The sequence below is a fragment of the Stomoxys calcitrans genome, chromosome 2, assembly GCF_963082655.1.
Source record: "Stomoxys calcitrans chromosome 2, idStoCalc2.1, whole genome shotgun sequence".
NCBI classification, from domain to species: Eukaryota; Metazoa; Arthropoda; class Insecta; order Diptera; family Muscidae; genus Stomoxys; species Stomoxys calcitrans.
In genome coordinates, this window is record NC_081553.1 from 165,221,440 (window position 1) to 165,233,607 (window position 12,168).

The 12,168-nt window shown below is 36.7% G+C and overlaps 1 protein-coding gene across 2 annotated transcripts in view; it reads left to right on the forward strand.

Moving 5' to 3' along the window:
• LOC106085816 (odorant receptor coreceptor) overlaps positions 1-12,168 on the forward strand; it is a 67,263-nt gene that overhangs the window by 33,822 nt on the left and 21,273 nt on the right. For both annotated transcript variants that reach the window (NM_001311245.1, XM_013250238.2), the window contains 1 exon segment: positions 9,901-10,105. In NM_001311245.1, coding sequence (NP_001298174.1) covers positions 9,901-10,105 — 205 coding nt within the window.

The following is a 12,168-nucleotide window of genomic DNA, read 5'->3' on the forward strand; positions in this document are numbered from 1 at the left end:
CTCTTACACATACTCCCCACATCCCACAGCAATTTGCGATTAGGTTAAGCAACCAAATAGAAACAAGGTCCCGAAGTCACTTGCCGGCAGCACTTGGGGTGATGACAAAGGCACCTTGTTGATCACGTACAAATTTGCCGGTTTGTGGTAGCTATGCAGCGCCAGTGTTGTTTCGTCTGCTAGGTGAGTGGAGTAGTATTTAGATCTATTAGAATGCCACACTTCATACTCCGATGGGCTGTCTCCTTGGTTCTCATGAGTACCACCTCCATCAGGAGACAAACATCCTACCCGTGCGAAGACATAACTACATGCTGTCTAAGCATACCTTCTGGTATCTGGTAAATCATCATCTTGTGGATAGGTGGTATCCACCGCCTAGAAGTCTTAAGGTGGATCTTCATGATCTAAAGCGAGAGGTTCAGCGCTACGAGAGAGAACTTCTAGATCAAGCGGCTTATCAGCGGGTTTAGACAACATTCATGCAAACACTATAGTATTTGCGGTGAATACTCAGCATCTGAAGAAATCGACCTCCTCCGCCAAACCAGAGTAGTTCAGGCTCAATTACAATCCGGCGGATGCAGCCGCCCCAACTCCTATAGAGGATTGATGCCAACGCGCAGGTTGTATGTTCCGAATGTGACGCTGCTACAACAACAACAGCAACCGTATGGTATTGAAATAAGCACGTTAGGTATAAATTTTTCTTTCAGTGTAGTTACCATAGACGTTACATCATAGGTACTAAAATTCCAAATTTTGCCCATGAAAATTCCACTAAGGAACAGGGGCAAACTTCTCAGTACAGTCCGATTCAAGTTTAAGCTCAATGATAAGGGGCCTCCTTCTTATAGTCGAGTCCGAACGGCATGCCGCAGTGCGACACCTCTTTGGAGAGAAGTTTTACATGGCATAGTACCTCATAAATGTTGCCAGCATTAGGAGGGGAAAACCACCGCTGAAAATTTTTTTTCTGGTGGTTTCGCCAGGATTCGAACCCAGGCGTTCAGCGTCATAGGCGGACATGCTTACCTCTGCGTTACAGTGGCCTCCACAACATAGGTTCTGCCTCGATCAAACTTTCATTCAACTTGGATATAAAGGGTGATTTTTTAAGAGCAATTGGAAAGCTTTTCAGAAAAATGCGTGAAATCTTTATTTGAATCGAGAATACGGTCTATATAATTTAATGTTTGAAAATTTTTTCGCACAAATGTTGACCGTGACTGCGCCTCCGATTTTCCATCTGCTTAGTTCAATTTTGGCATACTCTTTCCAACATTTCGGCCGGTATCTCACGAATAAATGCTTCAATATTGTTTTCCAATGTGTCAATTGAAGTGTCAATTGGGCTTGTCTATATAGACACGAGCTTTAACAAACCAACACCAAAAAATAGTCTAAAGGAAATGGATATCACTTCACAAGCTCTTGGATATCACTTCACTGTAGAACTCACCATTCACAGTTACGTTACGATTATCACCATCTTTAAAATAGTACGGTCCAATGATGCGACCAGCCCATATACCGCACCAAACTGTAACTTTTTCTGGATGCATTGGTATCTCTTGCAATGCTTCTTTTCTCCAAAGTCGACAATTCTGCTTACGTATCCATTGAGCCAAAAATGAGCATTTTGATTTAAAAATTCAATAATCTGCAAGCGTTATTCGTTTGTAAAATGATTCGTGGTTAAATTATAGACCAAACTGAGGATGTTTGACAGTGAAACAAAACACGAAAAGAGCGTGAGCTGTTTAAAACAGTGTTCCCAAAAAGATAATAGCTAAAAAATCACCCTTTATAAATCATACTCTACTCTCAAGGTCGCTTAATGTGAGCTAAATATTTTGTCGGTCGATCTGACATCTGACCTTAAATTCTGTTATCAGATTCATACCTTACTTTTGAGGTTATTTCCTATGAGTTATCATGTTTATGGCGGACCTTAATATATCTTTCAGATTCGAATTTGTGTCCCATATTTTCGGTCGATTTGCATGTTCGTTCAATGGCTCCCCTGTCCCTAATACTTATATCAGATTCTTACCATTCTTCCAATGCTCTTTCATTCGGCTAAATCGAAGCGAAAGCTGATATACAAACCCAAGCAAACACTGAATGATGGCAAATATGGATTTGAAATAGTCAGCAACTACATCTACCTTTATACCGCCATCAACGAAATAAAAAGAAGCACAGTGAAATAGACATAAAAACGCGAAAATGAGTGTGTTATTTTTGGGCGGGCAGGGAAATCTTTGGAAAATTTAAAAAAGGTAGATGGTCTAGGAGTGGAAATGAAACTAGAACATATTTTGTTAAGGGTTTATTTAACTTCTAACCAAAGAGGAGACTCGGACAACACTCATTGATAGGTCAAAAATTCGCCCCAGTTCCTTAAATGAATGTTCTTAGCCAAATTTGTAAATAGTTTCGTCAATGACAAAAGAACTTACATCTCATCGAAATTAAATACCAAATACCATCTGTATTTGAATGCTTGATAAGCACTGTTTGTCTTCCATTCGTCTACATTTGTTTTTCTACATCGGCAAACGGCTTTAAGTCGTAATATATTGTAAATAGTCTTACCAACAAGTTCATGGTTTGAGAACAGTTATTACAATTAATACGGCGCCTTAAGGTATACTACATTAATATTGCCTAGAAGTTTAAAAGTTTATATTTATTGAGTCTTTTTTTAAACATTGAAGTAGAATTAGAATTAGAAACATAATAAAGAAAACTTATGACTATAATGTATTATCGCAATAACATATTAGGTAGTTTCAGCACCTGGCTTTAGCATAAAAGGTAAAATGTAATATGGATACATGAAATTAGAATTATTGACGTCCTTGCTCCCGAGACTACTACATTAAATAGAAAAATCTTAATCTAGGGTTTGAACTTAAAGCTACAAATAATAAAATAAGCAAAAAATAATAACAATTATAACTAAAAAAAAAAAAACAAAAAAAAAAAAAACAAAAAAAAAAAAACAAGGAAAAGTAGGTTAAGATGTAGCTACCCACGGTGAGTGCCGGCTAGTGCCTTTTCGTAAAAAGCGATAGTACCCGATTCAGGTTCATTTATATATCCCAAGGGAGATAAATACTGAGCATTATACCAACCAATGTTCGCTTGACTATTCATAGCGTCAATCATATGAGAATTCTCATGAAGCCCTAATCTTAAATTGAATTTCTCCAAAAGATCACACACATAGGAAGAAAGCCGCTTCAACTTGGAATTCAAATAAATGAAATTATTTGAATATCTTCTGTTAATGCGCTTAAAATTCTTCCCAATGCAAAGTCTCAAAATTTTCCGCTTAAATATCTCAAGTTCTTTCATAACAATGGGGGATATACTGAACCAAACTGGAAAACCATATAAGATAACAGGCCTAATACAAGTCTTGTACGATAAAAGTTTCGTATTTACGATGCGAATATTCCCTGGGCCTTATTACGGACCTTCCGCGCGTGTACGTTGAATTTAAAAAGTTTGTTAAACTCTACACCCAAATATTTAACTTTCTCTTTAAATGGAATTTCAATGCCATTTAAAAATAGCTTCAAGGATTTACTCTCAGGTACAACAAAGCGCTTGCATTTTCCCGATGCATTTCTTATGCAAATGGCTTCGCATTTTGAAGTATTTATCTTTATACCCCATTTATCATAAAAATTTTTAACCTCATGGAGGTATTGCGAGACTTGGACCAAAGCACATGCTGGCGATTCATTGTGAGAGTATAAAAGGGAATCATCCGCATACAAAATACCCGAGGAATGTTCGGAGTTGTGGGGAAAATCACTCATAAAAATGTTATATAAATGTGGAGCTAAAACCGATCCTTGCGGGACACCACAATTAACATTTGAAAATTCCGACAACTGATTTTTGAAGAGTACGCCAAATTGTCTATTCGTAAAAAAACTTTTGAAAAGCTGTATAATCGGAGGACTAAACCCTATCCTTATCATTTTAATTAATATACCATAGTGGGAAGCATGATCAAAAGCCTTTTCAACGTCAAGAAAAACTGCAACAGTACATTTCTTTGCTCTTAAATTCAATACAATATCATTTGTGAACTTTGTCATAGCATCAACTGTGGAATGCCCTTTTTGGAAACCAAATTGTGAGTTTGGAATATATGGTAAAGTGATTCCTTTATCCATTTTAGTACGGACAATCATTTCAAAAAGTTTACCCAGATTTGACAATAAAGATATAGGTCGCAAGTTAGAAATCTCATTACTATTGGCTTTTTTCTTAATTGGAATTATCTTTGAGGTTTTCCATGAATCTGGAAAATATCCGTTGGAGATACAGTTATTAAATACGATAACTAAATATTCAAATGCTTTAGTTGAAAGTTTTCGAATAATAAAATTAGAAATAGTATCAATGCCAGACGATTTCTTATTCTTTAAATATGAGGAAATATCAAGAATTTCACCCAAAGTTGTAAGATTTTCCAACCTGTCTTGATTTTTTGCATCTGAATCAATTGAAAATGAATAGCAGTGTTGAGGAACATTTGCAATGAAGTCATTCACAAAATCTTCCCTTACAGACGAAAGATGAACAGAGCTATTATAAATATTAGAAAAATACGATTTCAAATGGGAAAGGCATTCCGACTCATTTGTTATTATCGCACCATCAATTGATAATTTATCCAAAGGTAGAGATTTTCGATGCCCAATAATCTTGAAAACGTCCCGATGTGCTCTTGGCCCCGGCTTAATTCCTCTAAGTTTATCTCTAAAAATAGAAATCTGCTCTAGTTCAACCTGCCTCTTAATAATAACACTCAATAATTGGATTTGCTTGGATAAAATGCGATACTCTGGACTGAATCTGTTACTGGACAAGCGATATAGCCTCTTAAGTTCTTTTTGCCAATTATATTTAATTCTATATAAATTCTTAATTCTATCAGATATCAAGAATTTTCTGTTACCCAATTCAATTTTCTTAGAATGAAGTTCTGAGACAGAACTCACAACAGAAGCAAACTCTTCAATGTACTGATCAATTTCATTGTTAGTCAAATTTCTATTTGAAGGGGGATAATTACTTAAAATACCCTGAGTTATATCGTGCTTGAAATCATCCCAATTTGTGCTTTCGTAGCTTGTAAATGTAGGAGGAGGCTGCAAAACAATTTCGAAGCTAGGAAGAATGACGTTAAGTTTGAGAGGGTAGTGATCTGAAAAACTGGGTAAACATGAGGTCGAACAAACAGGATTTGGTAGGTCAGATGTGTTAGAACAAAAGAGAAAATGATCCAAGTAAGATGAACCATTTGGAAACGTTGGACAGGATGAAGATATTCTGGTAAAAAAGTGGGGATTTACTTGAAGGAAGTCATAAAAACAGTTTCCATTTGAATTATTCATAGAATCACCCCATGAAATATGTCTAGCATTGAAATCACCACCTATAAATGTGAAATCAAATCCCCCAGAATAATTACCTAAAGAAGACAGAGAACTAAAAATTTGCGATTGGCTTGAATTGCCAGGAATATAAACTGAGCCTAACAAAATTTTCCTAAGAACGCCATTAATAGAAACATCAATAGAAATAAATAAATTAGGGAAGAGAAACCCTAAGATGACTTCTTTTCTGAATTTAAAATGTTTCTTAAGTAGTATGGCCACACCTTGTGCGCTGTTATCCCTTAGAAAGTGACAGCCTTCAAAACTAATATTACCTCCAGCTCTCAAATGAGTTTCCTGAAGGAAAGCAATGTCAATATCAAACTTTTTCATTAAACTGTGTAATTCAAATCTACGGCCATATTCAATGAGTGACCTGACATTAAATGTAATAAGATCCAGAACATTATGGACCATAGACTTGGTTTACTTCGCGTAAGAGGCCTATACATCGCTGTATCGCCTCTTCCTTTGAAATGGTTTGAAACTCCCTTATAAAATTGGCAATTTTGTCTTCCAGCGAAATCACTTTAGGAGGGCAAAGTTCTTTAGCAATTTTCAAAAATTCTTCAATGATTTTCGGTTTCGTTGAGGGTTGAGTGTAACTAGAAGTACCGTTACGGGACGCATCGGAATAAGATACATTCGGTTGAGTAAAAGAGTTTAAAGCACTAAAAACATTGCTTTTTGCCTTCTCTTTTCTCTCTAGGGCAACTGATCTAGCTCTCTTCTTAAGCTCAACATATTTTTTATACTCAGGGCAACCTCTAAAACTCGAGGGATGGCCGCTATTTCCACAATTGATGCAAAATGGTAAATTTCCATCGCCCTGCACAAATTTACACTCACCTTGTGCATGGTTTTGACCGCACTTTACGCACGCAAAATCCCTGTTGCAATTTTGGGACATATGCCCCCATTGTTGGCATCTCCAGCATTGAACATCCCTCATATTTTTCTTCGGTAATTCCCAAGACACCCTTTGATGCAAAATATATCTTTGCGCCTTCAACTCAGATACGGATTTACCAGGATGCAGTGTTAGCAAAAAAAGACCTGTGTCAATATTGTTTTTCTTGGAGTATGAAGTGGAAAATTTAGAGACACTATGCACTGTATCAGGGACTAACATATGTATCTATTTCCGACTTAATATCCTCTATTGCTGTGTCAAACAAAAGGCCACGCAAAACAATGGTTTGTCGTTTTAACTCCCTTGGTGTATAAGAGTATGAATCTAATTTCTTTTCACGTAGAAGGCACATTAGCTCAGTGTGTATTTTTGGGTCTTGCAAATAAAGTTTACTCTTGTGTCTGCTCTTGTTGACAATCTTAAATACAATTTGCCTAGCCTTTAAGTCTTTAATTAAATTATTCATATCAACACCAAAAAGAAAAATAGGAGGGCAGAAAGACTTCCTGTTTCCAACAGATTTTTCTACAACTAAAGCCTCTTGTGCTGGAATTTTCTTATGATAAGTGTTGTTAGTTTTAATATCTAAATCTCCTAATATTGCAAATCTATTGGAAGAATCCTGCGATTGGCCAGATGCATTATTTGAAACGCTAAGAACAGAATTGCTTAAATCTATTTTACGCAAGTTAGTATCACCAGATATTTTCCGTTTCTTTTGCACCATTTGAAAACCTTCTTTGTCAGAGGGGGTAAACTCGTTGTGATCCATATTGCTCTCAATATTGGATGGTAAAGGTCTTGATGTATTGACTTGCGTTGAGTTTGTTTTTGTCAATTTTTTAATGTCAATTGAAGGCAATTTTTCAACATTCACTACCAAATTAGCAGACATTCCTTTATTGCATTTAGAGGATGATGATGCAGACGTGGAAGGAGTAATGTCTTGATCCAAACATCCAGAATTTTGCGAGCCATATCCATGTCCATGTCCACTAAAGCAGGCTTCATGCAAAAGTTTTCCAATGGCTGACTTACAATTGCTTTTATGGCTGTTTTTATCAGGGGGTATATTCTCGGCAGGATCGCAAACGTCCATGCCTAGTTGGTCCAAATTCATTTCCAAAATTCAAAATCCACAAATTTAAATTTTTATTTCAAAGAAAATTCAATTTTTAGTTTTAATATTTTTTTATTTATTATTTGTGTCAAGGAAACACGTCTGCTCTGTTTGAATATTTCAATTCGATTCTTAATATTGCCTACAGACCTTATGTTACGATCAGTTGGAAAATCACTTGTTACGGCTCGTATTATGTTCCTTTTTAACCGTAGAATACCCACGTTTTTTGCGATTACTTTTTTGAATACTACGAAAATAACAATGATAAATTAAATTTTTTTTAAATTTTACAATAAGTATTAGGGAATGTCCTGATGAATGAAATCAACAAATTTATTTTTGCTTTAAAATCTTTTATCTAAAAAAAGTAATCGGCCTTAATGCAATTAGACCATATTGGTACCATGTTTGTTTTTCGCTACATTTTTTCGTAATTGCAATTTTTAGATAATAGATTTTGAAGGAAAAAAAAATTGCTGGTTTCATTCAGTGGGACATTCCCTCATTACTTATGAAAAATCTTCATAAAAGTATTATGTTTTCGTTGAGATTCCCTCATTACTTATGAAAAATCTTCATAAAAGTATTATGTTTTCGTTGAGATTTTTGTAGAGTTTCAAAAAAGTGACCGTGAAAAATGTGTGTTTTCAACTGCGGAAAAAGAATATAGTACCAGCCTTATGATTGGAAAAACAGCAACATGTCGCTGCGACATAGTTATGTTTAACAAAGAAGTATATACACTAGGATGGGTCGCCCTGTGGCACGCCGTTCGGAATCGACTACAAAAAGGAGGCCCCTTATCATTGAGCTTAAATTTCGGAATCGGACTGCACTCATTGATATGTGAGAAGTTTACCCTTGTTCCTTAGTGGAATCTTCATGGGCAAAATTTGCCTTTTGTACGTCTATCTCCAGGGTTGCCATAGTATATTTTTCACATACATAACGGAGTAAAGGGGAATGAAAGGGCAGACGATTTGGCAGTGAAGGCCAGAGGGCTGCCGTCAATAAACTTGGTAAACCCGAAGCCTTTCGGGTCGACGCAGTACGAGTTAAGGGCATGAATGACGAATGCGCATGTAACCCTGCGGAACAGCGAAACGGTCGGTATAACGGCGAAAAGCCTATGGGGAGATCCAGATCGTGAGAAAACGAGGCTATTACTGGAGCTCAGGTAGCTTTTTGATGTCACGCCGGTATTTGAACCCGGGCGCTCTGCATCAAAGGCGGACATGCTAACCTCAGCTACACGGTTGCCTCCCATTCCGTTTGTAACCCGTCGAAATAACGATCTGCGACCCAACAATGTATATGTACATATATACTCTTGATCGTCTTAACATTCTTAGTATATTAAGCCTTGTTCGTCCGTCTGTCTGTCGAAAACACGCCAATTTTCAAAGCAGTAAAGCTAGGTACATGACATTTTGCACCAATACTGCTTATTAGTGCAGGTCAGTTGGGATTGTAAATGGGCCAAATCGGTTAATGTTTTGATGGCTTTGACGGCTTCTTGATTCGCTATAGGGCGCAATTATTATCCAAATTGGAAAAATTTTGAACTATTGGGTTGCCCAAAAAGTAATTGCGGATTTTTCATATAATCGGCGTTGACAAATTTGTTCACAGGTTGTGACTCTGTAATTGCATTCTTTCTTCTGTCAGTTATCAGCTGTTACTTTTAGCTTGCTTTAGAAAAAAAGTATATTTGATTAAAGTTCATTCTAAGCTTTATTAAAAATGCATTTACTTTATTTTAAAAAATCCGCAATTACTTTTTGGGCAACCCAATATTACGTTTTCTCTGACCTTTAGTTTACATTTAATTTTTATCCTCCATGTCTTGAGTATCCTGTGTATTATTGTATTAATTACAAGTAATACTGCATTAATTAATATCGACACTACTTTATTTTCGCTCTAGCTATTCCAGCTAAGAATTTAGTAGAACCAAACCCCCTTTACTCTTATTTGGAAATTTCCAACTAAATATTGGCTATTGTTCTGTATGAAAATCGGTGCCTAGACTGCTACGTAATGTGCTTCCGCTAGTGTTCGACAGAGAGTCAAGTAGAATTGACGACATCATATTAAATTCATTCATATTAAATTTCATTCACATAAATAACTGCGATTTATCGTAGCGCTTGAATGTGTAATTGAGTTGTGCCTTAATAACGTCAGGTAAAACTTACCTCAATGGTTGGTTGGTTGCTATCAATTACTGTAAGACTATGACACTCTGTAACAAGATTTTGACACTCATTGAAGGCAAAAGAATACAACTCCCAATTAACTTTGCTCCAATGTTCGTTAAAATCCTCCAACTGTGCTTACTTATTGTAACGCTCTCTTCTTATGCTTTTTCTTTATTGGTTACCTCCCTCTTTCAGATTGGTGGCCGCCATCGGTGATACATATGGCGCCGCCCTGCTGCTACACATGTTGACATCGACCATTAAATTAACGCTGTTGGCGTACCAGGCAACCAAAATTACGGGAGTCAATGTTTACGCTTTCACTGTGATCGGCTACTTGGGCTATGCCTTGGCCCAAGTGTTCCATTTCTGTATTTTTGGCAATCGTTTAATTGAAGAGGTAAGTCAGCCAGCGAGCCATCTACTTGGGCAAACACACAAAATGGGCTTCCTATGAGCACCTCACCTCACATCACAGCTCCAAACAAGTAACCACCCACCCCATCAGCATTTCTACAACTCCAAAAATGGCACAAACAAAGCCAAATCACACTAAACAAACGTTTCATTCAGTAACACCAACACACACACACACACACTCATACACAGACAAAATAAATTCAATTCAATTGAATGCAACTCAACATGAACGACGACACGCTTTGTTTGCCTTGGTCTTAAGAGATCCAACAAGGAAAAGGAACTCTATTTCCACACGCCTTCACAGACACACCCACACACAGACGTGTCAACACCCACCTACAAAAAGGAAAAATTCGTTGTAACCAAGAAAATATCAACAACTTTCATGCAAAGTGGGTTAAATCGTTAAAAGTTCATATGCGTATAAAAAGTTGGTCAAGATTATATGTTCTAGGTTTTCACAAAAATCTTGATACAGGGAATAACAAGTAAAAAGGCATTAAGTTCGGCCGGGCCGAACTACCCACCACCTCGGGTATATATGTAAACCACCTTTCGTCAAAATCCGGTGAACAATGCATACCTTATGCCCCGTGGCAGCTATATCGAAATATGTTCCGATTTGGACCAAATACTAATAAGTACAGGTCATTGTTCAGATGTGTATAGCAAAATATTGATCTTTTTAGTAGCTATATCTAAAAATAAACCGATCTAAACCATGGGGCCAAGACGTTAAATCGAGATATCGGTCTATATGGCAGCTATATCCAAATCTTAATCGATCTAAGCTAAATTGCAGAAAAATGTCGTGGCTTCTAACACAACTCACTGTCCCAAATTTTGGCAAAATAGGACAATAAATCCGCCTTTTATGGGCGCAAGACCTTAAATCGAGAAATCAGTCCATATGGCAGCTATATCCAAATCTGGACCGATCTAGGTCAAATTGAAGAAGGATGTCGAGTGGCTTAACACAACTCACTGTCCCAAATTTCAGCAATATCGGATAATAAATGTGGCCTAAGACCCTTAATCGGCGGATTGGTCTATAGGGGGGCTATATCAAGATATAGTCCATTATAGCCTTTCTTCGAACTTAAACTGCTCATGGACAAAAAAAAAAGAATCTGTGCAAAATTTCAGCTCAATATCTCTATTTTTAAAGACTGTAGCGTGATTTCAACAGACAGACGGACGGACATGGCTAGATCGTCTTAGATTTTCATTCTGATCAAGAATATATATACTTTATAGGATCGGAAATGGATATTTCGATGTGCTGCGAACGGAATGACAAAATGAATATACTCCCATCCTCCGGTGGTGGGTATAAAAAGATGGGTCGAATCATTTGTGCTCTCCAACATGCTCAATATTAGAATAAGAATTGTGTCCTGTAAGAGCTTTGAAGATCAGTTTCTTCCATACCATTGAAAATCAAAACTGTGTTTGATCAAGATTTCAGCCCAATCTAATAAAATTGAGCCGCCCTGTATATAGGTTATGGTTTAACCCTTTGAGAAAGAATGGGACATATATGTCCCATTTTGTATTTTTGCTTTTAATCGACAAAGATTATATGGGCCATTGTGCTGCCTGTAGCTTTCAAAAAATATAAAATTTTTAGAAAAATTCCGTCCAGAGATGTTCAAACGGTAGCTCCCATTCAAAAAAATTTAAATATCTCAATTTCTATAATGAGTTCAGTGAACATAAAATATAGGTTCGCAAGCCCATTCAAAAAAAATTAAAATATCTCGATTTCTATAACGAGTTCAGTCAACATCAATACATTTGCGGATTTTTCTCCCTTGGGGCTTTCATTTGAGGGCCACTTTTCTATTTTAATCAACTCCAGAAATGTGAATAATGTGGCCCGCAAAGTTTACACTAATGTATGCCTCCATTTTGTGGGTGTATGTTTCAGCTACCGAAAAGCCGATTACACGGTGAAATAGTACTCCCCTTTACCTTCCCATACATACAAAAATTTTGAATAAAGTCCTTCCAGAAATGTCATGATTGACGTCGGTTTTA